Consider the following 25,933-nt stretch of genomic DNA (forward strand, 5'->3'; position numbering starts at 1 on the left):
AGAAGACAGGGCTGGTGCCATGGGGCACCAAAATGGTAGGGTGACAGACAGCAACAGAGAGCCAAGCTGGAAAGGCAGGCGGAGGGGAGGAGTGAGGTAGCAACACTGACTGTAAGGATATTACCTTGGAACAGCAGCAAAGTGGGGAACCTAAGCGGGGCTGAAGAGGTCCTGGGTTGGGGCACCCCTTGGCTACCAGCAAAAGGAGATGCAGGTCTTCTCTGAAGGAAAATTTCTCCAAACTAAGCTTGCAAGGCTCTCACAGATTAAGATCAAGCCAAGGGCTCAAAACAAATATTATCTAACCCATAAGAAGTTAAGTCATTCTGAGAGTAAGAGATGGAAGTTATAATTACAGAAATGGACTTATAACCAGAGGCAAAAAGCAGACACCTTTGGAGGGAAGACACAACTTCTAAAAATAAAAACTATTGAATAACAAGTTGTTGAAATAAACACACTAAAGGGAAGGTTAAATAGAGTCGACACAAAGATGAATTAGAGTCGACACAAAGATGAATTAGAAGATAGAAGATTTAACGTTCATCTAGTTGCAGGCCCAGTGGGAGAAAGAGAGAAGCGATATTTAAAGAGATAAGAGCAATCCATTTTCTAAAATTTGAAAAACATGAATCCTTAGAATCAGGAAACAGTGTATCCCAAGCAGGATAAATAAAAGAGAAACCCACTGTAACAAAGTTGCAGAACACCAGTGACAAAGAAAAGATTTTCAAAAACATCTAAAGAGAAGATAGATCATGGACAAATGAGCCATGTCTACAGACTTCTGTTAAGAAACAAAAGTTGTGGACAACATATTTGGAGGAATTTTATCTTAAAACTGACCAAACCCATATTTGTAAGATAAAACACCTGAATCATTGAGGATCCAAGTTGTGATTTGAAGTCTATGACATTTTCATAAGGGGAAAATGTTACCACTACTTTAATTACTGTTATAAATAGCTTTATAATGTTGAAGACTCACTGTTTAACTCTAAGACTTTTTTTTTGGCGGTACGCGGGCCTCTCACTGTTGTGGCCTTTCCCGTTGCAGAGCACAGGCTCCGGACGCGCAGGCTCAGCGGCCATGGCTCACGGGCCCAGCCGCTCCGCAGCATATGGGATCTTCCCGCACCGGGGCAGGAACCTGTGTCCCCTGCACCGGCAGGCGGACTCTCAACCACTGCGCCACCAGGGAAGCCCTAACTCTAAGACTTTTGAATTTTCTTTTTCTTTTCTTTTTTTTAAAGAAATAACCAAAAGTTGTTAAGCAACAAGGAAACCAGAAGAGAGTGAAGAGTATCTTCAACATGTTGATAGGAAATAACAGCCAACCTAGAATTGCTTACTCAGCAAAATTATCTGTCAGAGTAAAATGAAGAGAGTTATAGTCAAAAATTGAGTTAGCAACAGATCTGATTTAATGGAACTTCTAAAAGTTAAGGAGGGGGATGCTCCAAATAAAATAAAATAAAATGTATATGAAAATGCAAAATCCTAAAATAATACAAACAATTAAGAATGGTTTTGGTGGGAATTCCCTGGCAGTCTAGTGGTTAGGACTCTGAGCTTTCACTGCCAGGGGCCCGGGTTCAGTCCCTGGTTGGGGTACTAAGATCCCACGAGCCTCGCAGCGTGGCCAAAAAAAAACAACAAAGTTTTGGAGTAGGAATATACAGTGTAGTGAAAAAAAGAGTTCAGAAACTGGATAAAAGAGGAACTCATCAATAAATGGGTCTGGAACCATTGGGGAAAAAAAAGAGGATAAGGAGGAGGAAAATTATGTCAAGACGACAAACTGATAGGCAGTGATGAGCAATCTAAATGGTAAACATGTAAGCAAATCCAAATATTGATTGCATTAAATAATAAAAGCTCTGTTCAACTGTGGAGTTAAAAAAGAAAGATAAAATGGTGGGCAGCAATAACATATTTCATGATGGAGATGATGAGAGCCAAAGTATCTTAAAATCTTTCTATTGTTCAAGGTGTAGGAGAAAGACACCAAGATTTCAAAGTTACTTTTCTCGTTTTTTTTTTTTTTTTGGCCACACCATGCTGCCTGGCTTGCGGGATCTTAGTTCCCTGATCAAGGATCCAACCCATGCTCCCTGCAGTGGAAGCACGAAGTCTTAACCACTGGACCACCAGGGAAGTCCCTCAAAGTTACATTTGCATGACAAAATTTTAAGGATAACCACTACAATAATATAGCTAGAAAACAGCAGTGGAAAAAGGTAGGCTAAAGGGAAAAACAAAAACAAGACCTCAATCGAAAAAGGGAAGAAAAGAAAAAAGGAAACATAGAAAAAGTGGATTTCAGTAACTGTGACTGCAAAAATGAATCAAAGTATATTGATTATCACTAGTTAAAAGAGATAATTGGATTGAGCTTTTGAAAAATCAAATTAATATGCTGTTTTTAAATAGGGCGGCCGGGACTTCCCTGGTGGTACAGTGGTTAAGACTCTGCACTCCCAATGCATGGGGCCCAGGTTCCATCCCTGGTCAGGGAACTAGAGCCTGCATGCTGCAACTAAAAAGCCCGCATGCCACAACTAAGACCTGGCACAGCCAAATAAATATTTAAAAATAAATAAACAGCGTGGCCAGTATTTCCCAGAACATACCCAGTTTATGTCTTTTATGCTTGTGTAATTATTCATAGCGCCCCCTTTCCCTCTCACAAGTGTTTTGATTTTGATGACAACTTGGTCACTCTGTAAGAAGGCACACTTAAAGCATAGGGACATGAAAAGGCTGAGAGTTAAAGGACGGAAAAAGTTATATTAGGCAAAGAGTAATCAAAAGAAATCTGATTTAGCTATACTATTACCAAAACAAAACAAAAACCCATAAAGTATCATTAATAGAGAGATTCATTATCTAAAGACAAAATGTTCAGTACACCAAAAAATTAAATATATATGAACCTAATAAATGTCTTCAAATATATAAAATAATGAGTATAACTCATAGGAGAAGTTGATAGCTCTAATACCATAATGAGAAATTTCAATGCACCTTTTCAAGGAGCCAAAATGTAAAAACTTAGCAAAGATAGATTATTTTAATAACACAATTAACAAGATTAAACTAATGACCATTTCTAAAATTCTGCATGTAACAACTAGAGAATACACATTTTTCTCAAGCTTACTCAGAGCATTTGCAAAACTTTATCATACACTAGGCAATAAAGCAAGCCTCGACAGAAATTTTCTTTTTTTCTTTTTGGCCGCACTGCACGGCATGTGGGATCTTAGTACTCCGACCAGGGATTGAACCCACACCGCGTGCATTGGAAGCAGGGAGTCTGAACCACTGTACCGCCAGGGAAGTTCTCAAGACAAATTTCAAAGAATAGGCATCATATAGACCTGTCTTCTGACTACAATGAGATTAAATTAGAAGTCACTAACAGCTTAATAATTTAAAATTCCATATGTTTTTCATACATGTGTAATACAGTTACATTCATTTATCACAGTCTGCATTCCACCCTGGGATCCCTCTATCTCTTAAATGATTTTTTTTTAAATTTGTACATGGTAAGGTCCACTCTATGGGCTGTAAAGTCCTGTGGGTTTTGATGAATGCGTGGAGTCATGTATCCACCATTAGAGTATCAGACAGAAGTCTCACTGCCCTAAAAAATCTGTGCTCCACCTATTAAATCCTCCTCTCTCTTCTCAAAGCTCTGGCAACCACTGATCTTTTTACAGTATATCTTGCTTTTTCTGGAGTGTCATATACCTTTTTTTTTTTTTTTTTTTTTTTGTGGTACGCGGGCCTCTCACTGTTGTGGCCTCTACCCGTTGCGGAGCACAGGCTCCGGACGCGCAGGCTCAGCGGCCATGGCTCACGGGCCCAGCCGCTCCACGGCATGTGGGATCTTCCCCGCGGCCATGGATCACGGGTCTAGCCGCTCCACGGCATGCGGGATCCTCTCGGACCGGGGCACGAACCCGTGTCCCCTGCATCGGCAGGCAGACTCTCAACCACTGCGCCACCAGGGAAGCCCGGAGTGTCATATACCTTTAATCATACACTATATAGCCTTTGCAGACAAGCTTCTTTCACTCAGCAGTATGCACTTAAGGCCATTCATATCTTTTCATGGCCTAATAGCTTGTTTCTCAAAAATCACAGAATAATATTTTTCAATGTATCCACGTACTACAGTTTGCTTATCCATTTGTCAATTATTGAAGGACATCTTGGTTGCTTCCAGTGTTTGGCAGCTGTGAATAAAGCTGCTATAAACATTTGCGCGCAGGTTTTTGTGTGGATACAGTTTTCAAATCAGTTGGGTAATACCTAGGAACACGAATGTTGAGTCATATGGTAAAACTATGTTTAGCTTTGTAAGAAACTGGAAACTGTCTTCCAAAGTGGCTATACCATTTTGCACTCCCACCAGCAATGAATGAGAATTCTTGTTGTTCTGCATCCTTGCCAATTTATGATTTTAGCCATAATAATACATGCTCTTTTATTTAGTTTTTCATTCTTTTAAGTTGCACTTTCCTAATGACAAATAATGTTGAGCATCTTTTCATATGCTTATTTGCTATCTGTATATCTTCTTTGGTGAGTTCTCTCTTCAGATCTTTTGCCTGTTTTTTAAATTGGGATGTTTACCTTCTTACTGTTGAGTTTTGAGTTTTTTGTATATTTTGTATACAAGTCTTTTATCAGCTATGTTTTGCAAATATTTTCTCCAGTCTCTGGCTTGCCCTTTTATTCTCTTAACAGCATCTTTTGCAGAGCAGAAGTTTTTTATTTTAGTAAAGTCCAATTTGGGACTTCCCTGGTGGTCCAGTGGTAAAGAATCCGCCTTACAATGCAGGGGACACGAGTTTGATCCCTGGTCAGGGGAACTAAGATCCCACATGCCGCGGGGCAACTAAGCCCGCGTGCCACAACTACTGAGCCTGTGTGCCGCAAACTACAGAGCCAACGCATGCTGGAGCCTGCGCGCCACAACTAGAGAGAGAAAACCTGCACACCACGGCTAGAGAGAAGACTGTGCACCACAACAAAAAGCCCACGTGCCGCAACTAAGACCTGACGCAGCCAAAAATAAACAAAATAAATAAATCTTTTTTAAAAAAGTCCAATTTATCAATTTTTTTCTTTCATAGATTTTGCTTTTGGTGTCATATCTAAAAATTCTTTGCCAAACCCAAGGTCACTTAGATTTTCTCCTATGTTGTCTTCTAGAAGTTTTATATAGTTTTGTGTTTTACATTTAGGTCTATGATCCATTTTGAGTTAATTTTTGTAAAGGGTGTAAGATCTGGGTTTACATTTTTTTTTTACATTAAATTTTTGCATATGGTCATCTAATTATTCCAGTACCATTGTTGAAAAGACTATCCTTTCTCCATTGAATTGCCTTTGCTTCTTTGCAGTTGACTATATTTAGGTGGGTCTATTTCTGAACTTTCTACTTTGTTCCATGGTTCTATGTGTCTATCCTTTTGCCAATACCATGCTATTTTGATTATGGAAGACTTTATAGGAAGTCTTAAAATCAGGTAGTGTGAAGCCTCCAACTTTGTTTTTCTTCACTACTGTGTTGGATATCCAGGTCTTCTGCGTTTCCATTTGAACTTTAGAATAAGTTTGTTGATATTTGCAAAACAGCTTGCTGTGCTTTTGATTGAGATTATATTGAATCTATAGGTCAGCTTGGGAAGCGTTGACGTCTTACCAACAATATTGAGTCTTTCAATCCATGAACATGGAATATACATATATTTTTTCTAAAGTTTATTAAGTTTTATAAATATATATTTTTAAGTTAATAAAACTTGCGACTATCTCAGAAGTCAAAGAAGAGATCATAATGAAAAATTTAAAATATTTAAAAATGAGTGATAATATAAATGCTTATAAGTGAAAACTATAAAAACTTATACCACCCATATCAAACCTATGGGTGGTATAAAAAGTGGTACTCTGTGGGAAATTTATAGTTTTACCTGCTTTATAAAAGAAAATCAGAAAGACTGAAAGTTAATAAACTAAATGCCCATCATAGGAAGTGAAAAAAAGAACAAAATAATATAAACCTAAATAAATAAAGAGATTATAAAGTTAAGACAGAAATAAAGGAAACAGGAAACAATAATAGCAAGATATGGAAACAACATTAAGTGTCCATCAACGGATGAATGAATAGAGAAAATGTGGTATATATTTATATATACAATGAAATACTATTTAGCCACAAGAAAAAACGGAAATCCTGCCATTTATGACAACATGGATGGATCTTGGGAGCATTATGCTAGTGAACAGACAGAGAAGGACAAATACTGTATGGTATCACTTATATGTGGAATTTTTTTCTTTTTTAAGTCAAAACTAGTGGAAACAGAAAGTTTAAGTGGTTTCCAAGGGCTGTGGGTGGGGAGATAGGAAGAGGTTGGTAAAAGGGTAATTACTTTCAACTGTAAGAGGAATAAGGTCTGAGGATATAATGTAAAAACATGGTGACTATAGTTGATAACACTATATTGTATAATTGAAATTTGCTAAGACAGTAGAACATAAGTTTCTCACACACACACACACAAGATAAATATGTGAGGTGATAGATGTGTGAATTAACTAGATGAAGGGAGTCCTTTTGTAATATACATGTATATCAAAGAACCACAATGTACACTTTGAATATCTTACAATTTTGTATGTCAATTTCACATTTACCTTTGCTAAATTTTTTTAATGTTTCAAATGATCAATTTTATATTAGGTATATTTTACCACAATAAAAAATGTTTTAAAAATATGTGCAAGGGTATTCCCTGGAGGTCCAGTGGTTAGGGTTCGGCACTTTCACTGCTGTGGGCTGGGTTTCAATCCCTGGTCAGGGAACTAAGATCCCACAAGCCATGCAGCAGGGCAAAAAAAAAAAAAAAAAAAATAAGTGCAAGACCTGTGTGTAAAATAATTATAAAACTTACAGAAATATGTTAAAAAGAAAAATTAATGGAGAGATATCTAATAGTCATGAATAAAAGTTGTCAATTTTCCCCCATGTTGATCTGTAGATTCAGTACAAATCCAGTCAAAATCCAAAAGGTATTTTTTTGTGAAATTTGTCAAGATAACTCTAAAATTACTATGGAAGAACAAAGGGCATGAATACCTAAGACAATTCTGAAGAATAATAAGGAGGAATGATTTGTCCTGCCAAACATCAGAATCTATTATAAAGTTATATTCATTAAAGACAAGGTGGTCTCAGTGCAGGAGTAGCTAAATAGCCCAGAAATAGATTTATGCAAACAATTTTTTAAAATATTTATTTTATTTTATTTATTTTGGCTGCACCGGGTCTTAGTTGCAGCACATGGGATCTTCGTTGTGGTATGCGGGATCTTCAGTTGCGGCATGCAGGCTTCTTAGTTGTGGCATGCGGACTCTTAGTTGCGGCACGCATGAGGGATCTAGTTCCCCGACCAGGGCTCAAACCCGGACCCCCTGCACTGGGAGCATGGAGTCTTACCCACTGGACCACCAGGGAAGTCCCAAACAAATCTGGATATATGAGAGACAGACTTGCATGACAGGTCAGTAAATGGAAAAAAATTAACATTGGTTCCTGTCTCACACCATAAACAAAAATTTCAGCCCTATTAAGGACCTAAATTTAAAGAACAAAACTTTTATTGGAAAAAAAAAAATATATATATATATTTTCCCCCGACCAGGGATTGAACCCATGTCCCCTGCATTGGCAGGTGGATTCTTTACCACTGGACCACCAGGGAAGTCCCTGTCCCAGCCTTTTTTCAATTTTATATTTGTATCTCTTATATACTTTTTATTTTATGTACAGTAAAATACACCCTTTGTTGTGTACAGTTCTGTGGGTTTTGACAAAGGTATAGAATAGTATATCTAGCACCAAAATCATGATGTGGAGGGGTTCCATTACCCCTAAAATCCCCTTGTGTTTCTCCTCCTTCTACCCCACAATCTCTTGCAATCACTGTTTCTATAGTTTTGCCTTTTACAAAATGTCATTTAAATGGAATCAAACATTACTTAGCATCTAGGGTCTAGTTCCTTTTACTGGAATATATTTTTGACTTTACATGAAAAATGATTTCTTTTTTCTTTTTTTTTTCACTTTAAGCAAAGTCTTTCTTTTCAAGGAACATTTCCTCATTCTCTGTTCTTGGCATACATTTTAAATTCTTACCAGTAGAACCAAAGCCTCCTGAAACCCTTACAGTGTCATCTAAAACTTGAACTTCCTCTCTTTCTGGGTAAAAAAAATCTGTTCACAAATGAGCTGTGCAATTTTATCACACTTTTTACTTCAAACTTTGCCGCAATTAAATAGTACAATACCAACATTTCCTCTACAATCTTCATCTATGCCACCAGCTTCTACATCTATGAAATGTTTTGCAGCCAAGCTAGAACATGGAGCTACTCTCTCATAGCACCCAGAAGGAAGAGGTACCTGAATGTTGGTTTTCACAAGGGCTTTCTCCATAGGTGGTACTGTGCAATCACAGGCAGTGTACAGGTCAGAGCCTGCGGTGCATGTAGTCCCCTTGGTCTGGGCGGTGGTGTGCTCCGAGAGCTGGGCAAAGTGGAGCGGTATGCCGCCCTCCTCTGCCAGCTGGGCCACCTTGCTGGGGGAGACGACTTGTTTCCTGAGAGCAGGGCATGGCAGGGCAGAATGTGAGCACAAGAGGGAGCAGGGTGAACCAAAAAAGGATTTCTTAATCAGGACACAAAAGCTATGCTAGTCTATGCTAACCATAAAATAGGGCTTCCCTGGCGGCTCAGTGATTAAGAAGCTGCCTGCCAATGCGAGGGACACGGGTTCGAGCCCTGGTCCGGGAAGATCCCACATGCCGCGGAGCAACTAAGCCCGTGTGCCACAACTACTGAGCCTGTGCTCTAGAGCCTGAGAGCCACAACTACTGAAGCCTGCGTGCCACAACTACTGAAGCCTGCGCGCCTAGACCCCGTGCTCCGCAACAAGAGAAGCCACTGCAATGAGAAGCCTGCGCACCACAACAAGGAGTAGCCCCCTCTCGCCGCAACTAGAGAAAGCCCGCGCACAGCAACGAAGACCCAGCACAGACAAAAAATAAATAAACAAATGAATTAAAAAAATTTTTTTGATTATAAATTTGACTACTCAAAAATGAAAATCATAGAGTTAAAATAAACACAACTGGGAGAATATATTGAAAAACTTGTATTACTGGGGAGAAAAAGGATCAAGATGTAAAGAAGCCACAGATCAATAATAAAAAGACAATAGAAAAATGACAAAAGACATGAATGGGCATTGCAAGAAGAGGAAATTTAAACAAACATACAAAGAGATATTCAACCTCTTTAATAATGAGGGAAATGCAAATCAAGACCAGAATTTACACTCATTTGCTTAAGAAAACTTAAGAAATCTGACACTACCCAGTATCTATCTTTTATACATTTCTGGCAGGATTATTCATAGTTCCACTTTGGAAAACAATTTGGCATTGTCTTATAGAGCTGAATATCCCCACACATTATGACCCAGCAATTCTACTCCCAGTTACATACTCTGGGCAAACATTTGTACATATGATCCAAGAAGAGTACCAAAACATTCACGACAACACACCTCAAATGTGAAGGAAAAAAAAAAAAAAAAAGAGCCCAAACGCTCCATCAGCAGAGGAATGGATAAACTGTGGTATATTTATCTAGTGGAATGCAATACAGCAATGAAAATGCATAAATTTCAGTTACATCTCTTAAGACTTGACCAGCCGTTGCTGGCTTTGAAGATACAAGGAACTGTGAGCTAAGGAATTGTGGGCAGCCTTTGGAGGCTGGAACAGGCAAGGAAATAAATTCCCCTACGACAGCTGATTTTAGCTTAGTGAGACCCATTTTGACCTTCTGACCTGCAGGTCTATAAGGTAATAAATCTGTGTTGCTTAAAGCCGCTAAGTTTGTGACAATATGTTACAACAGCAACAGAAAACTAGTACAGTGTGCATGTGTGTAAGCTTGGAGGGGGTGTCACAGGACAGAAGAGACTTCCCAGGCAGAGAGGGAGAGAGAGAGGGAAGGAAGAAGGGAGGGAGGGAGAGAGGGAAGGAGGGAACCTTTGCTTTGCTCACAGAGATTTGGCTTTTGGGCCTGGAGCCAGCTTCCCGGGCAGGGTCCCCTTCAGTGTCCCCCACAGCATCACCTGAATACCCACAGGGGCCTGACAGTCTGCAAGGCCCTGGAGCACTTGTTCCCAAAGGTCCCCTGCCAGGTGGACAGGCCCCAGGCAATTGGTTCTCAATGTAAAAAGTGGAAACTGGGCTTCCCTGGTGGCGCAGTGGTTGAGAGTCCGCCTGCCGATGCAGGGGACACGGGTTCGTGCCCTGGTCCGGGAGGATCCCACATGCCGCGGAGTGGCTGGGCCTGTGAGCCATGGCCGCTGAGCCTGCGCGTCCAGAGCCTGTGCTCCGCAACAGGAGAGGCCACGACAGTGAGAGGCCCGCATACCAAAAAAAAAAAAAAAGTGGAAACTGAGGCCTGGGACAGGAAGGTATAACCAGGAGCAGCCACCCTTCTGAGGGCAGGAAATGGCCAGATGCCACACCTGAGAACTCACGCTTCCCGGGAGGACAGCCCGCTCCTTCTACAGACTCCCCACAGCCGAACAGGCCCTGTCCACATCTGCGCTGGGAATGCGGCCACACAGTTGCCAGGTGTCATCATAATTGCCACCCTCCACACCCTCCCAGTCCCTCCTCCCTGGAGACAGGACCACAAGCCAGGCCCAGCCAGACCCTTGGAAGCAGAACCCTTGGGTTCCACGGTGTCTGGGGAGCAGTGTCACAATGGGGCGGGGAGGTCCTGGGGTGGGGTGGCATGGGGAGGAACAGCATTCCACTCCTGGGGCACAACTGGCCACAGGCTCTAGGAACTGAAGGCGCAAGGCAGGCTGGGAAAATCTCCACGTGAGCCAGCCCCATTTCTCCGTGCAGACTGTTCCCAGCACCTGGAGCACCCGCCTCCCCATCAGGGCTCCACCTCCACTGAGGGAAATCCTCCCATCCTTCCACACACAACTTGGTTGCCCCTGTCCCCATGCCTGAGGAGGAGGGATGGAGAGGCGAGTAAGAGGAGGAACAGGCTCTCCACTCAGCAGCTCCCAGATCCCACCCGGGGGAGGAGGGAGTGTAGGTTAAAGACTTCTTGGTGGGAAGTTTGGGGAGCGGCAGTAGGATAGCTTTTCCTTTCTCTCAGAGGAGAAGGAGAAGCTATCTGGTAGGGGACAGAAGGATGGGAGGCAGGCAGAGCGGAGTTTAGAAATAGCCACTGGTGAGAGTTGGAAAACGAGCTGACTTGAACAGCTGGTGGGAATACGAGGTGCTGCTAAAGACCCAGTTGGTGCTGGTGACCATGGATTCATAGATCAGACTTGTCGGGAGTGTGACTCTTTCCAGCAGTGACCAGCAGCTGGGGTGCAGGAAGAGAGAAAGCAGACAGTCGGGCCCATGTGCTGCTATGGTCTTGCTAGCTGGATTCTTCTGTAAGAGACTATGTGGGGATACCCATGGGGTGGGGCGGGGGGGCGGCCAAGAGGTGAAGAGAGGTCCCAAGGGGTCAGTTGCAGGCACATTGCTCATACTAAGGACCAACGCAGAGGTCCTGGGATGATCGCTGAGACCCCCCGAAAATTCTTGTGGAAAACCTACTTTTAGGAGCCTGCCAGGGCCACTGACTGACGATTAACCACTGCAAGCCCGAAAGAACTACCACCAGTGGCCACCAGGTAAGAAGACTTCTTCCCCTTTCCCTCACCCTGCATGGGCCCTGAAGGAGCCAGAGAAGCAGAGCATGAAAGGGAGGAGGGGCCCGGAGAGGAACAGGACCCACATCCTCCCTCTCCCCACCACTGGTCCCTGAGTGCAGGACAGGGGAAGGAGAATCTTTGAAGAGAAGGCAAGACTGAAGCTTCGATTCTGACTGAATCAGTGCCCGCTCAGCTGCAGCAAATGCCCTGTGGGTCCCACCTTATCCAGACGGGCCTAGTCCAGCCATTGGAGGAACCACGACCTTCCCTTCATCCACAGCTTTTCCTTCACCTGCCTGGGCGAGTCCAGAACTTTTAAGTGTTTTTCTCTTCCTACTCTCACCTACTTGGAGAGGCCCTACCCAGCTGTTCTGTTCCTGGCTTGACTGTGTTTTCAGGGCAGGGGGACCCCAGATGGAGGGGATCTAAGGAGCCATATCCCCACAAGACTGTCAGAGAACAAGTTAAGCCCAAGACACGCCCAAGACTCTAACCCAGAACAGGGTATTGGACGTGGGGCTCTGGGGATGAGAAAGGTTTTGAAAGGAGGGAGGCCTGTCTCGGATGCTTCTGGGATGGGGCTGGGCAGTGGCTGGCTGGCTCTGGGGCCAGCTCATGGGGTGCTGCCTTCGTCAGCAAGACGGTCATGCTCACAGGTCCAGCTGTTCCCAGGGGAGTGTTCAGGCAACTCTCTGCTGCTGCTGCTCTGGCTTCAGAGACACACTCAGAGGTGCTCTAAAGGCCACCCCTGGGCTAGAAGTACTTCCTGAGGCCTCGGAATCCTTTTCCGAGGGCACTGCGTTCAGAGGGCTGGAGGAAGCGGAAGGCTGTCGTTGGCTGCTTAGGCACTGATCCCGTATTACAGTTCCTCGCCATCCCCTCCCCAAAGTAGGGGAATCGTGAGGATGCCATATGGGCCTCTCTGCAACAATGGACAAATGGTGAAGTAGAGCCCCTTCGGGGATGGGGTCACTGATATGAGGTCCTGGGTTTCAGAGAGACCAAGCACCTCGCTGTGGGCAGGACTCCTGCTCCAGGTCGCCCATGGCGTCCTTCGTGCTCCAGCCACGTGGCTCTGGCAGCAGGGCACAGAGTAAGTCAGCCCCGACGGGGAGGCTGCCATAGATGAGCATAGGGAGGGCCGTGTGGTACTCACCCAGCAGGGTCACGAGTGGCGTGAGGATGTCCCCGATCCTCGAGAAAATGCCCACCAGCCCCATGCCCGTCTGCCCGCACAAAGGTGAGCGCAAGCCGAGAAGACCCGGCCTCCGCTGGGCCACAGCTCATTTCCTTGGAAGCACCCCAGTGTCTCATCTGGTCTCCAGGCCTGCAGAGTCTCCAGGCCCGTGCAGTCCAGCCAGCCTTCCTGCCCCCTCCTCCTGCACTTCCCCGAGTCCTACTGTGCGGCCTGCTTTTGCCACCTCCAGGCCTGTCTGCCTGCTGTACTCCTGCTCACCTGTCGAGTCTCAGATCAAAGGCTGCACCTCCTGACCACCTCCCATCCCCACCGGAGTCTTCCTTCTGAGCCATTCATCAAACTCGGGACTTACTCCATGTTCCAGTCCTGACAAGGCCAGGGTGTGGCCCCTCCTGTATCTGCCCTCCGCTGCTCTCCTCTGCTCTCCACTGACCCCATCCAGCCTTGGACCCCATCCAGCACTGCTGCCCCAGAGCCAGCTCTGTAAGCTCATTGGGGAACAGCAGTAAGGGCAGAGGAGGGATGGCCAAAATCAGGGTCTCAGGAGCAGAGGAACAGGAGTTGCACCTGCAGTTCTTACCTGATGACAGTGGGGAAGAGCTCAGCAGACTACACGTAGGAGATGGTAAATCCGGCCGCCGTGGCAAACTTCCCCACCAGAGCCATCACAGTGCCTGGGGAGCTGGGGGTGTCGGAACAGATCCAGGGCATCCCCCGTGGGGCCGGTCTTCTCTGGGACCATCCGGGAGGGAGGTGCAGAGTGAGGGGCCAGGCAGGCCGGGCTGTGTGGTCAGATCAGGGCAGGGCTGGCCCAGCTACTGCAAGTACCTGGCTCAGGAGCTCGGAGAAGAGTTTTCGCTTGTTGACCGAGGCCACCCTCTGGATGGGTTGTTTAGCCTCCTCTACCCTCCCCCGGGTCAGGAGCCACCGTGCACATTCCGGCAGAGCCCTGTAGGTCGGGCTGTAACCCTGGGGCCTGGACCTGGGCCTCCCCACTCCCCCAGGAGCCTCCCCGCTGTCCCAGTGCACACTGACCCCACAGGTTCGCTCTCCCAGACACCTCTCTGGACACGTAGCCAACCGAGGAGCAGCTTGTCTGGGAAGTATCTCCTCACCAGAAGTAAAGGAAGAGCGGAAGACAGGTGCAGCGCCAGCCATCTGGAAGAGCCTCCAGCTCTGGAAGCATGGGCGAGTCCTGAGAGGGCCATCTGCTCCACGGAGAAGGTGCGCTGGGCCAGGACCACAGCCTGAGTTCTCTACCAGGGCCCCACCCACGCTGCAACTGTGAGAACGCTGAGTCTGAGGCTGGCCCGGACCCTGCCCTCTCACTCCCTGCCATGGCTAGACGCCACCAGGTCAGGGGCTGTGGTCCTGGCCCGGTACAGGGAGTGCTGGCGCCGTCACGTTAGGTGCGGGGAGTTGAGTGGGCCCCACAGGCAGTGTGGAAGCGTGGCCGCCCAGACCCCAAGGCCCCGCTCTGCGGCTGATGGCACGGGGCCCAGATACCCACGTAGGGTGACGCTGCTGAAGTTATATCCAACGACGGCCGTGGCCACAGCAAAGCGCAGGGCCGTGTAGAGCTCAAAGCCGGGCACAAAGGCTGCGGCCATGCCAAGGATGGCGAAGAGTAGCAGCTGCACCAGGATAGTGGCCTCGCGGCCAATCCTGGGGTAAGAAAGGGGCAGGTTGAGGAGGGAGTCTGTCTGAGGGGAAGGAGGGAGACCCAGCCCCCGGCCCTGCCCTGGGTGCTCTGTCTGCGGGAGGGTGCAGGGCCCCACCTGGGAGCCCCATTGCGGGGAGACAGGGCCTTACCTGGAGACCAGTGAGAGGGGCACGTGGTAGGGAGGAACTAGACCCTGGGCCAGGAACCCAAGAGCGTGCTGGGTTGGGGGAGCTGCTCAAGGTTCTTACCAGTCACAGAGGGGCCCGACGATGAGCGCCCCAGTGAGGAGCCTAGCCAGGTCCACCGACTGGGAGGTGTCCTTCGGATGCTTCCGACCACAGGCCAGGTTCAGCTGAGGCAGACACATGCAGATGTGAGTCTAGGGGCAGCGAGGGGGAGTCCTTTACCAGCCAGCCTACCCACCACAAACCTCTCAGGACAGAAGCGGGGCAGGCAAGGCATCCCAGGGCACCAGCGTGAACTCAGGGTGCACAACACGATACTTAGAAGTGTAAAGGGAAACACTGTGACCCTCAACATCTGCTTCATATCAAACTGCCAGCTCCAGATGGTTCACGCAATTCTTTTCAGTGACATCATATCTGTGTGAAGTTGTGTTTTTGGAAGTTACTATGAAAAAAAGCAAGCACCATGTGAAACTCAATGTGGATCAGAAAATGAGGGTGGCGGGGTTCAAGGATCAAGACGTTTTGCAGTTCCCAATACATCCTATTAGGAAGTAATTGCACGTTAGGATGAAATAAAAGTGTTTTCTTTTGATTCGTGTCTATATTTTTTTAAACAGCTACTGAGTTATTAGTACATAAATCCTTCTTAAGTTGTTTGTTTTTTGTCATTGTTGTTGTTTTGGGCTGCACTACGCAGCATGTGGGGTCTCAGTGGGATCATGTGCAATCCCTTAGAGCAGGGATCGAACCCGTGCCCCCTGCAGTGGAAGCATGGAGCTTTAACCACTGGATCGTGAGGGAAGTCCCCCTTCTTAAATTGTTTGGAACAAATTACTTAATATGTGAAACTTTTAGGTATTTTTTTGGCCTGGAGATGCCATGTAAAATTATTGACCCACTAAGAATGTACAGTTTGGGAACCCTCTGACAGTCATTAACTGCTTCTTCCTGACAAATGGGGCCTCTTTCCCACAACCATGGCACCCCTGTGACCTGCTTGGGCTTTTCCAACTTTTCCCAACTGGCTGCAAAACCCCCTGAAACTCCCATCATTCACAGGCAGTCAGAATCCTAAGGAGCCCTCACACACTCCTTGAGGAAAGAGATTAGGATGGAGGAATGTGCAGGCCTGCACACATGCGGACACACACACAGACACACACACGATGTGAGGGGGACAACCCACCTGGAGACTCACAGAGAGAACTTGACAGACTGGGAAACCAAGTGATGAAAATATAGGTGTCCATACACGTCTGTACACTTGTCTACTGCAATGTGCACATAACAATAAGTGCATGTGACTGATATTCCCCACCTCCATCTGTGAGTTTTATGCCCCTCTGCACATAGCTCAGCTCCATATGTTTATGAGGGTATCATGACACATGAGCTGTTCTCCAGAGCTCACAGAGGTAGCTTCACAACAATATTAATGCTTTTTCTAAAAAAAATTTATTTATTTAATTTTTGGCTGCATTGGGTCTTTATTGCTGCGCATGGGCTTTCTCTAGTTGCGGCGAGCGGGAGCTACTCTTCGTTGTGGTGCATGGGCTTCTCATTGCGGTGGCTTCTCCTGTGGAGCACAGGCTCTAGGCGCACAGGCTTCAGTAGTTCTGGCATGCGGGCTCAGTAGTTGTGGCGCACGGGCTTAGTTGCTCTGCGGCATATGGGATCTTCCCAGACCAGGGCTCGAACCTGTGTCTCCTTCATTGGCAGGCAGATTCTCAACCACTGCGCCACCAGGGAAGCCCCTGTTAATGCTTTTTGAGCGCTTACTCTGGGTTGGGTAATGTGCCAAATGTTTTACATGCATTATCTCATTTAAAAAATTTTATTTATTTATTTATTTATTTATTTATTTATTTATTTATTTATTTTGGCAGTGCCGTGTCTTAGCTGTGGCACACAGGATCTTCATTGCAGCATGCAGGATCTTTAGTTATGGCATACTGACTTCTTAGTTGTGGCATGTGGACTCTTAGTTGTGGTATGCAGACTCTTAGTTATGGCATGTATGCGGGATCTAGTTCCCTGACCAGGGATTGAACCTGGGCCCCCTGCATTGGGAGTGTGGAGTCTTACCCACTCGACCACCAGGGAAGTCCCATCTCATATAATTCTGACAACGATCCTTGACTTATTATTATATTCCCCCAGGGGTCCCCAATTCCTGGGCTGCGGACCGGTACCACTCTACAGCCTGTTAGGAACCAGGCTGCACAGCAAGAGGTGAACGGCGGCGAGCAAGCGGAGCTTCATCTGCCACTCCCCATCACACCCCATCACTCCCCATCACTCGTGTACCACCTGAATCATTCCCCCAACACCCACCGCCCTGTCTGTGGAAACACTGTCTTCCACGAAACCGGCCCCTGGTGCCAAAAAGGTAGGAGACTGCTTTATTCGTCTAAGGGAGAAGAGGTTAAGCAGCTAGTCCTGGCAGTGACTGAAACTGGATGGCAGTGAGTGAAACTGAGGGAAAGCTAAGGTAATGTTTCCTGAGTGAAGGAATGAGTGAATGAAGGAAGGAACTAATACCTTCAGTCAGATGAGTAGCCAATCTCCATTAGTTAATAACCTTTAGCAAAAAATTAACCAACTCAGGAGACAACATTTTGCTCCTAGTTCTGTCCTGAAGGACAACTGTTAATTTTATTTTTATTTTTTAAAATTAATTAATTTTATTTTTGGCTGTGTTGGGTCTTCATTGCTACCCTCAGGCTTTCTCTGGTTGTGGTGAGCAGGGGCTACTCTTCATTGCAGTGCGTGGGCTTCTCATTGCGGTGTCTTCTCTTGCTGTGGAGCACAGGCTCTAGGGCATGTGGGCTTCAGTAGTTGTGGCACGTGGGCTCAGTAGTTATGGCTCACGGGCTCTAGAGTGCAGGCTCAGTAGTTGTGGCGCACGGGCTTAGATGCTTCGCGGCATGTGGGGTCTTCCCGGGCCAGGGCTCGAACCCGTGTCCCCTGCATTGGCAGGTGGATTCTTAACCACTGCGCCACCAGGGAAGTCCAACAACTGTTAATTTTATAAGAACTTTAAATATATATCAAATGATGAATGGATTGCCCCTGAGAATGAAGTGCAGCAGGACCAGGTACTTGAACTTGTTGTTCCACCCAGTTCTATCCTGTTTGCTTTTTGTCCAGCCACCACAGATTGCTTTGTAGTTAAACACTATTTAAAATAAATAATAATGAACAAAGGCCTGCTGCTGTCAGCCTCTGGAGTCAGAACTGAGTCACTCTGTGTGACTCTGAATCTGTTAGCTGACCTGCTGGTGTCTTGGTTTCCCACGTACAAAATGGGGATGAAATACATTCCATAGTATCGCCAGATAGGATTAAAGGAATTAACACATATAGCATGCTTAGCACAGTGGCTGTGCTAGGTCAGCAAATGTTAGCTCAGCTGAGGCTGTACTGGCCCCTGTGCCATGAAGCACACAGCTGGTGACACAGGCATCTCAGACACAAGGGGTGGTCATACTCTAAAGGCATGAGTGCTGAGCCATGGGACTCCTCCAAGGCTGCCACCCTTGCTTAGTGGACACCATTCACTACCTCCCTGTAGATGAGATATCCCCTATCTTATCAAATCCTCATTCTAACTCCCAGAAGGCTTATCATTCCCTCTGTTTTGCAGCAAAGACAGAGGCTTGGAGAGGTGCCAAGACCTACCCAAGTTCACATACTGGTGTCATGTTGCAGATGGAACAGAGATGAAGAGGGCTCCAACTTGGGACACCAGTTGTCAACCTTCCCAGCCCTAATGCCTACAGTGGATGGTTCTGTCTGGGGCCTGCCACGGTGGCCCACAGCATCCCACCCCCATTTCCTGGAGCAAAACCCATCACATCTCCCTTTCACTGTTCCAAAACCATCAAGGATTCCCTTTGGTCTCTAGGAGACAGCCCCAATTCCTCAGCACTGTATCTGAGACCCTTTAAGAGTTGGCTCTTGCCTTTTCTCAACCCCTTTTGTATGTCAGAATTGCTCACAGGGGCCAGGCATTTTCATGCTCCAGACCCTAGAAATGGCTATTCCCTCTGCTTCCCCTTCCCTCCCATTGCTTCCTTCTGTGGTCCCAGGACGGATCACACTGTTGTTGCTATTCAATGATGGTCTAGTTGCCTCCCTATTCAGAGGTTCGTGTGGACAGGGCTGGGAGTCATTTTCTCTTTTACCACGGATGGGCACCCAGGAAATGTTGGACAGGTAGGTTGAGAAGGAGAAATGTACTCTGTCCTTCATGAGCATACTGCCTATAAGGAAATATATTCTTTTCTTCTTAAATTCGGATTGTTTGTATTTCACTTTGCATATGAAGTTGTTGGTTATAATAAGGAAACTTGGGATGTCACCTCAGAGGAGTCCTCAGTCTGTAGCAGAACCCCTGCTTGTTGACTGGAAACCAAGGTGGATACCTCACACAAGGTAGCCCCAGAGTTTGAGGTTGTCACGTGGTTCAGGGCACAAAGTACCAAAAGTGTACATTGCCCTGAGAGTTGCAGTTCTTGGGAGGGTGGGTCCCTGGGAGCATGTCAGGTAAAGGCCGGAGGTCCAAGGTCCCACCCCAGGGTCAGCAAAGACTAAGTTGGTGACTGAGGATAAAGAGAGAGGCCCCCAGTCCTTGAGAACGTCCCATTCATTCCCATAACCTGCCCAGCCCTATCCCAGGCACACCAAGTCCCTGTTGCTTCCCAGACGCATCACCTGCTTCCTGTTGCCAGGCCTTCCTTTTGCTATTCTCTGTCTACAAAGGCCTTCCCCTCTTCTCCATCAATCTTATTCGGGTCCCTGGTGCCTAGCTCACATACCAACTCCTTCAGGGAGTTGCCTGCCCATTCCCTCCCCAGGAGGAAGCAAATTCTAGCCTTAGAGCCCATCTAGCCCTTTGTCCCTCTACAAGGAGCCCAGATGTTCTCAGAGAAGGTGAATAGGGTGCCTCTGTTCTCTGTTCCTTGCATAGTTAATACTCAGAAGCTGTTGGCTGAATGTAATTGCATGAACAGTCCAGCAAAGGCTGTGCACAAGACCTAGCGTTGGCTCCAAGCACTCTGGAAGTCTGCCTGGGCTGTAAGGATGGTGACATTTGGCCAGATGGGCAGAGAGTTTATGAGCACATGTAGAGGAAGACAACTCCACAACACCTAAGGACCGATGAAGACCAGACCTATCACGGGTGGGATACTGGGGAGATGATGGAGTGGGCACTGAGGGTCAGACCGGCCTAGGCTGGGCTAGATCCAGGGGCTGGCAGAGTTCAAAGGCGACCTACTCCCCTTGTGGGGTGGAATGAGGGGGAGGGTCAGGAAGAAGGCAGGAGGACACATCCTCAGGCTGCCACGGTTCTGGAGGCAGGTATATGGTCACATATTAAGAGGTGAATGTTTAGTCTCGGGGCTCAAACTGCCCTCCACAGAGGTTCAGGATTTGCCACCATTAAGGTGAGAGCTGCACAGATCCCCAACCCCTGCCCCTCAGGTTTCTGGACTATTTGTGCTCTTTCCCATGCCTGCAGGGAACTGGGCAGCAGGTGCCCCGAATGAGAGAGTCCCGGCTCCACCATCAAGTCTTTATGTTGCCCTCGCCAAGTCATCTCCCCATTCTGTGCTCAACCCCACTGTCTGGGAAGCAGCCTTTCTTGCTCTGAGGTGGTTGGAGTGGGGAACTTTCTATTGATCTGCCAGGGTCCCTCCTACATGAATGGAGTTAGCAGGAGCAATTGCCCAGTTACGTGCAGGACAAGTCCTAGAGTCCTGGGTGTCCTTCAGGATCTAAGAGGCAGGCAGGCAGGCAGGAGGAGATCTAGAGAGAGAGGCTGAAGGCAGGAAGCTCGAGGCAAGCAAGCAGGAAGGCAGACGAGTGGACGGGGAAGGGGTAGCATCAGAGGGTTAGTTAAATGCGAAGATAGGTAAGCAGGCAGACATGCAGAGGTGGACGGAAAGACAAAGGCAAATGGACAGGCAGATGGGAACATGGGGGAGAGAGAGAGAAAGAGAGGCATGAGGACAGGAGAACAGGAGAGACAAGAAGGAGGGCCACTGGGCAGACAGGCAGCGGGACAGATAAAAGCACAGGCAGAGATGAATGGACAGATGGACAGACACCCTGGACAAAGGAAATGGATGGAGAGGTAGATGAGCCAACAGGCAGAGGACAGAGAGTAAAACAGGCGGACCCACCGTCGTTCAGGCATGGGGTGCAGGGGCAGCCACAGAGGCAGCCACACCAGAGACCGAGGGCACGGGCTCGGGCAGACGAGCTGACCGACTCAAAAGAGGTGGAAAGATAGGCCAAAGGGCAGCCTTACCTCATTCTTCAGGGATAGGGGCCTCCTGCAGGATAGACCCAGCCCGCCTCGCAAGGCTGTGTCTCACTGAAGCTGTGGCTGAGGGTGTCCTCCAGGCTGGCACCGTCGGGGCGTGGCCGGAACGGGAGGCAGGGCTCAGGGCTGCCTGCCGCATCCACAGGCACGCTCAGCACCGGCTGCTCAGCAGCGCTCAGGGTCAGAGTCCGGTTCTTGACCCAGGCCACTGAACAGTGGTGGGCCTCATCCGGGACCATGAAGGCCTGGGTGAACATGCAGAAGGCAGTCAGGAAGTTGGGGACACTCAGCAGTATCAGCAGCTGTACCTGGAAGCGACCAAAGCTGCCAATGTCAGCCGGGACCTGGGCAAAGGGAGCCACGGTCACTGGTTACCGCCTCCTTAGCTGGGGCCACCAGACAGCTCTGCAGCTCGCTCTGGGGCACGGGCTCCTCGGGGCAGTGGCGGTGCTGCGTTAATGTTTAAATCAGCCTTGCCTGGCCCCACCTGTCACACCTCAGCTCCCCAGCTCTGGTCTAGGAATGACAGAACATGATGAAAAGATAGTCCACTCTGACTTGGAGGATCTGAGGATGTTTTATGGACTGTGTGACAGGTACCACAAGAGGAACTTCTCAGGCCTGGCACACAGCAGTGAGCTTTAGCCAAAGGTTACGTGGTATACAGGGACAGCACCCCCTCTAACTGCAACATCCTCTACAATTCACACCAGTGCAAACCCCTCCCATTATGATAGAGTCCAAATTCTGAGAGTAATTTCAGCGCTACAAGGCAGTTGCTACTACACTGCACCGCGGGGGATAAGCCAGTGGAGCAGCAAGGACCCAGCCTGCACATTAACTTGGCCAACAGCCCAACCTGGTCTCATGACCCTGAAGTTATTTTCTTCTGCAGGGTCTCTAGCATGTGGTGGTATGCAACAGCAGTCAATCCAAGGGTAGTATGAAGGTCAGGAGATCCACCAAGGGCATAAATGCCTTTCCCTTCAGCAGCAGAGCTGACCAGTGCATCTTGATCTCTATCTAATCAAGGAAGGAACCATTAACACCCTCCCAAGACAGAAACAGATGCAAAAGCTGCCCAAGGGTAGCCCAACCACCCTGAGCAACCTTGGTGAGCACAGAGGGACAAAGGACAAAGCCCGAGCCCCCGCTGTGGAAGCCCCCCCGATTTGGGGGTCAGTCCTTTGACCCTGCTGGAGTCGAGGTTGGGATGGGGCACGGCATGGGGGCTGGCAGGTCAGGATTCTTACAGGACAGGAGGCTAACAGAAGGCAGGACCTCTGACAACAGGAACCTCCCACCGATGAAAGCCCCCACCCTTTTTCCCTGGGGGGAGTCTCACTGCAGGTAGACCCAGGGCTTGGAAGGCATCTAGTTCAATCATAGGAGGTGGGGAATGGTGGGATTAAATAGAGCATAAGGGAAAAATACACGCTTGGGTATCACACTCACATTCACATATTTGCTTGGTAAGCATCGGAAAGCCTTTTTGTGTTTTGATTTTGAAACACTTTGAGATACGAGATGGGCAGAGGAGCATGGGTGAAGGGAAGGCAAGGAGCAAGGTTGTGCAGGGCAGTTCTGGATACAGTGTGCCTACATCCGCGGTCTGTTAGTCAGCACGGAGGGAGGGTCCAGGTAGGCCAGACGCTGGAAGGCAGAGGCAAGGGTCCACAACCCTGCCTAAGGAGAGGACATTCCTCTCTGCCCCCTCCCAAACTCCCCACCAGGCTCCCCCCTGTCCCCAGCCCCACCTCTTCTTCCTCACCCACCTCGCTTGCGTGTTCTTGTCCTCAGCATAGCCTTCACTGAATTGCCAAGAAAGCAGACGCTACTAGTTGCTGCTGCTCACTTTGGCGCTCACATTATGGGGAAAACTGAGGTGGAGACAGGAGCCTGGGCTCAGTCCTCATCATCTTTTCACTCTGATCAGGGTAAGGATTTCAGCTCTAAGGCTCCAAGGGGACTGAAGGTAGGAGGCAGGAAGCTTGGTCTCCACCACTGATTCCCTGTGATCCGCAGTCTGCTCCTTCTATCCCTCTGGCCTCTATTTCTGCATCTGTGTATAAGGAAAGCTTGAACTAGATGCTCTCTAAGGATCCTTCCAGTTCTTGGTGTAGGATTCTAAAACACAGATAGATAAATGATGAGGAGATGCTGATAGAAGAGTGAGACTCAACCAAAGACCTTCCATAGTTGTAACTATGATCCCCAAATGCCACTGGCTTCACTGCACTCCCAAATGCCCCAATCTTAATTTCTTGATTAACTTATCTGTTCTCCTAACCCTCCCCCCGACCCCACCAGTCTGCCAAAGGCTCCCCATGATACTTCAAAGCCTAAAACTGGCTCCCTTCTTTGAGGGAGTCCTCCCAGGAATACTGTAACCCCGGGGACCTGTGGTCTCACTGACCTGGGAGGATGAGCTCAAAGGAGGATATGTGCTGCTCTCTGGCGTCCCCGAGCAGTCTGGTCACATCCACTGTCCTCTAGGAGACTGCAGGGTAGGACGGGGCTGCCTCTGGCCCTTCAGGGAGAGCCTACAGCCTGTCTCTCTCCTCTTCCCCTCCTTGTACCTGCCTTCAGTAAAGGGCAAAACTAAGACCAAAGAGAGGTGTTACAAGAGTGTTCTAACCACTGGAGCTAAATTGAATGGACACACATCCCTGGCAATCAACTGTCCACGGGGTAGAGGGTGGTGTTTGTGTGTATGGTGGGGGGAGGGGAAGGTACTCCCCAAACATCACCTACAGGGATGCACTGGATGGTGTCTCAAACCTCTTCCAAATTTGAGAACGACTCTAGTAGATAAAAACAGGGGATAGGCATTCTGGTTTCTGGTCCAGGATGTAAACAGCTTGGAAACTGTCACTGTGTTCTAGCAGGTAAAAAGCTGAACAAACTGAAAAATCAACAACTCTTCTGTCAGAGAAGTGAGGTCACAGGGCAAACTGCTATCGCTTGAATTGGAGCTAGACAGGTAAATACAGAGAACTATAACTTCTTGGAGCAGAAATCCACAAACTCAAACTTCCACAGGAACCAGTATCACAGTGGGAAAATCCAACTGTAATTGACAGACTGCTTGGGGGCTCAGGGTAGATAAGGTGAGAACAGCCAACACAGTGCTGGAGAAGAACAGAGATGCAGGACTGAGAATACCTGACTTCAACCTTGACTATAAAGTACTCAAGGCTGTGTGGTACTGGCAAAAGATTACACACATAAATCAATGGAACAGAATAGAGAGCCCAGAAAGAAACTCACAGATTCAACTGATCAAAGAGCAATACAATACAACAAATGGTGCTGGAACAACTAGACACAATAAAGTGAATTTTTTTGTTTCCTAGCGCATATAAAAGTTATGTTTAGGAACTTCCCTGGTGGCTCAGTGGTTAAGAATCCGCCTGCCAATGCAGGGGACATGGGTTTGAGCCCTGGTCAGAAGATCCCACACGCCGCGGAGCAACTAAGCCTGTGTGCCACAACTACTGAGCCCGCGCTCTAGAGCCCGCAAGCCACAACTACTGAGCCCGTGTGCCACAACTATTGAAGCCTGCGCGCCTAGAGCCGGTGCTCTGCAACAGGAAAAGCCACCGCAATGAGAAGCCAATGCACGGCAACGAACAGTGGCCCCTGCTTGCTGCAACCAGAGGAAGCCCGCGCGCAGCAACGAAGACCCAACACAGCCAAAATATAAATAAATAAAAATTTTAAAAAGTTATGTTTACACTGTAGTCTCCTAAGTGTGCAATAGTATTCTAAGAAAACAATTACATACCTTAATTTAAATTACATACCTTAATTTAAATTACCTTAATTAAATTACATACCTTAATTTAAAAATACTTTATTGCTAAAATATGCTAACCATCATCTGACAACAAAGGGTTGCCACAAACCTTCAATTTGAAAAAAAAATGCAATAGTTGTGAAGCAGAAATAAAGCAAACTGCAATAAAACGAAGTCTGCCTGTATACAAAGAACACTTAAAACTCAACAATAAGAGAACAACCTGATTAAAAGTGGGCCAAAGACCTAAACAGACACCTCGCCAAAGAATATATACAGATGGCAAAGAAGCATGTGAAAAGATGCTCAACACGCTGTCATCAGGGAATTACAAATTAAAATAAGATACCACTACACACCTAGTAGAATGGCCCAAATCTAAAACAGTGACAACGCCAAGTGCCAGCGAACACGTGGAGCAACAGGAACTCTCATTCACTGCTGGGAATGCGAAACGGCACAGCCACTCTGGAAGACAGTAGGTGGTTTCCTAAAAAACTAGACCTACTTTTACCATACAATCTGCCATTGGGCTCCTTGGTAATTTACCCAAAGGAGTTGAAACATACCCACATAAAAACCTGCACACAGATATATATACCAGCTTTATTCATAACTGTCAAAACTTGGACACAGCCAGTAAGTGAATGGATTCATAAACGGTGGTATATCCAGGCACAGAATATTAGCACTAAAAAGAAATGAACCATCAAGTCACAAAAAGACATGGAGAGACCTTAAATGCATATTACTATGTGAGAGAAGCAGTTTTGAAAACGCTACATATTGTATGATTCTAACTATATGACATTCCGGAAAAAGCAAAACTTTGGGGACACTGATAGGATCAGTGGTTTCCAGGGACTAGAGGGGAGGGAGGGATGAACAAGAAGGGTACAGAGGATTTCTGGGCAGTGAGAC

The 25,933-nt window shown here is 47.3% G+C and overlaps 1 protein-coding gene and 1 pseudogene across 1 annotated transcript; both read right to left on the bottom strand.

Annotated features, from left to right (window-relative positions):
• Positions 1–8,153: 8,153 nt before the first annotated feature.
• LOC132598170 (deoxyuridine 5'-triphosphate nucleotidohydrolase pseudogene) lies at positions 8,154–8,702 on the bottom strand (annotated as a pseudogene).
• Positions 8,703–12,513: 3,811 nt separating this feature from the next.
• SLC22A13 (solute carrier family 22 member 13) lies at positions 12,514–21,452 on the bottom strand. The gene is given in 12 exon segments (XM_060308651.1): positions 12,514–12,643; positions 12,848–13,059; positions 13,599–13,706; positions 13,708–13,774; positions 13,861–13,980; positions 14,147–14,171; positions 14,174–14,215; positions 14,218–14,313; positions 14,542–14,696; positions 14,943–15,046; positions 21,199–21,227; positions 21,230–21,452. Coding segments are annotated over 12 exon segments (1,311 nt in total).
• Positions 21,453–25,933: the final 4,481 nt, after the last annotated feature.

This window comes from Globicephala melas, chromosome 11, assembly GCF_963455315.2.
Source record: "Globicephala melas chromosome 11, mGloMel1.2, whole genome shotgun sequence".
NCBI lineage: Eukaryota > Metazoa > Chordata > Mammalia > Artiodactyla > Delphinidae > Globicephala > Globicephala melas.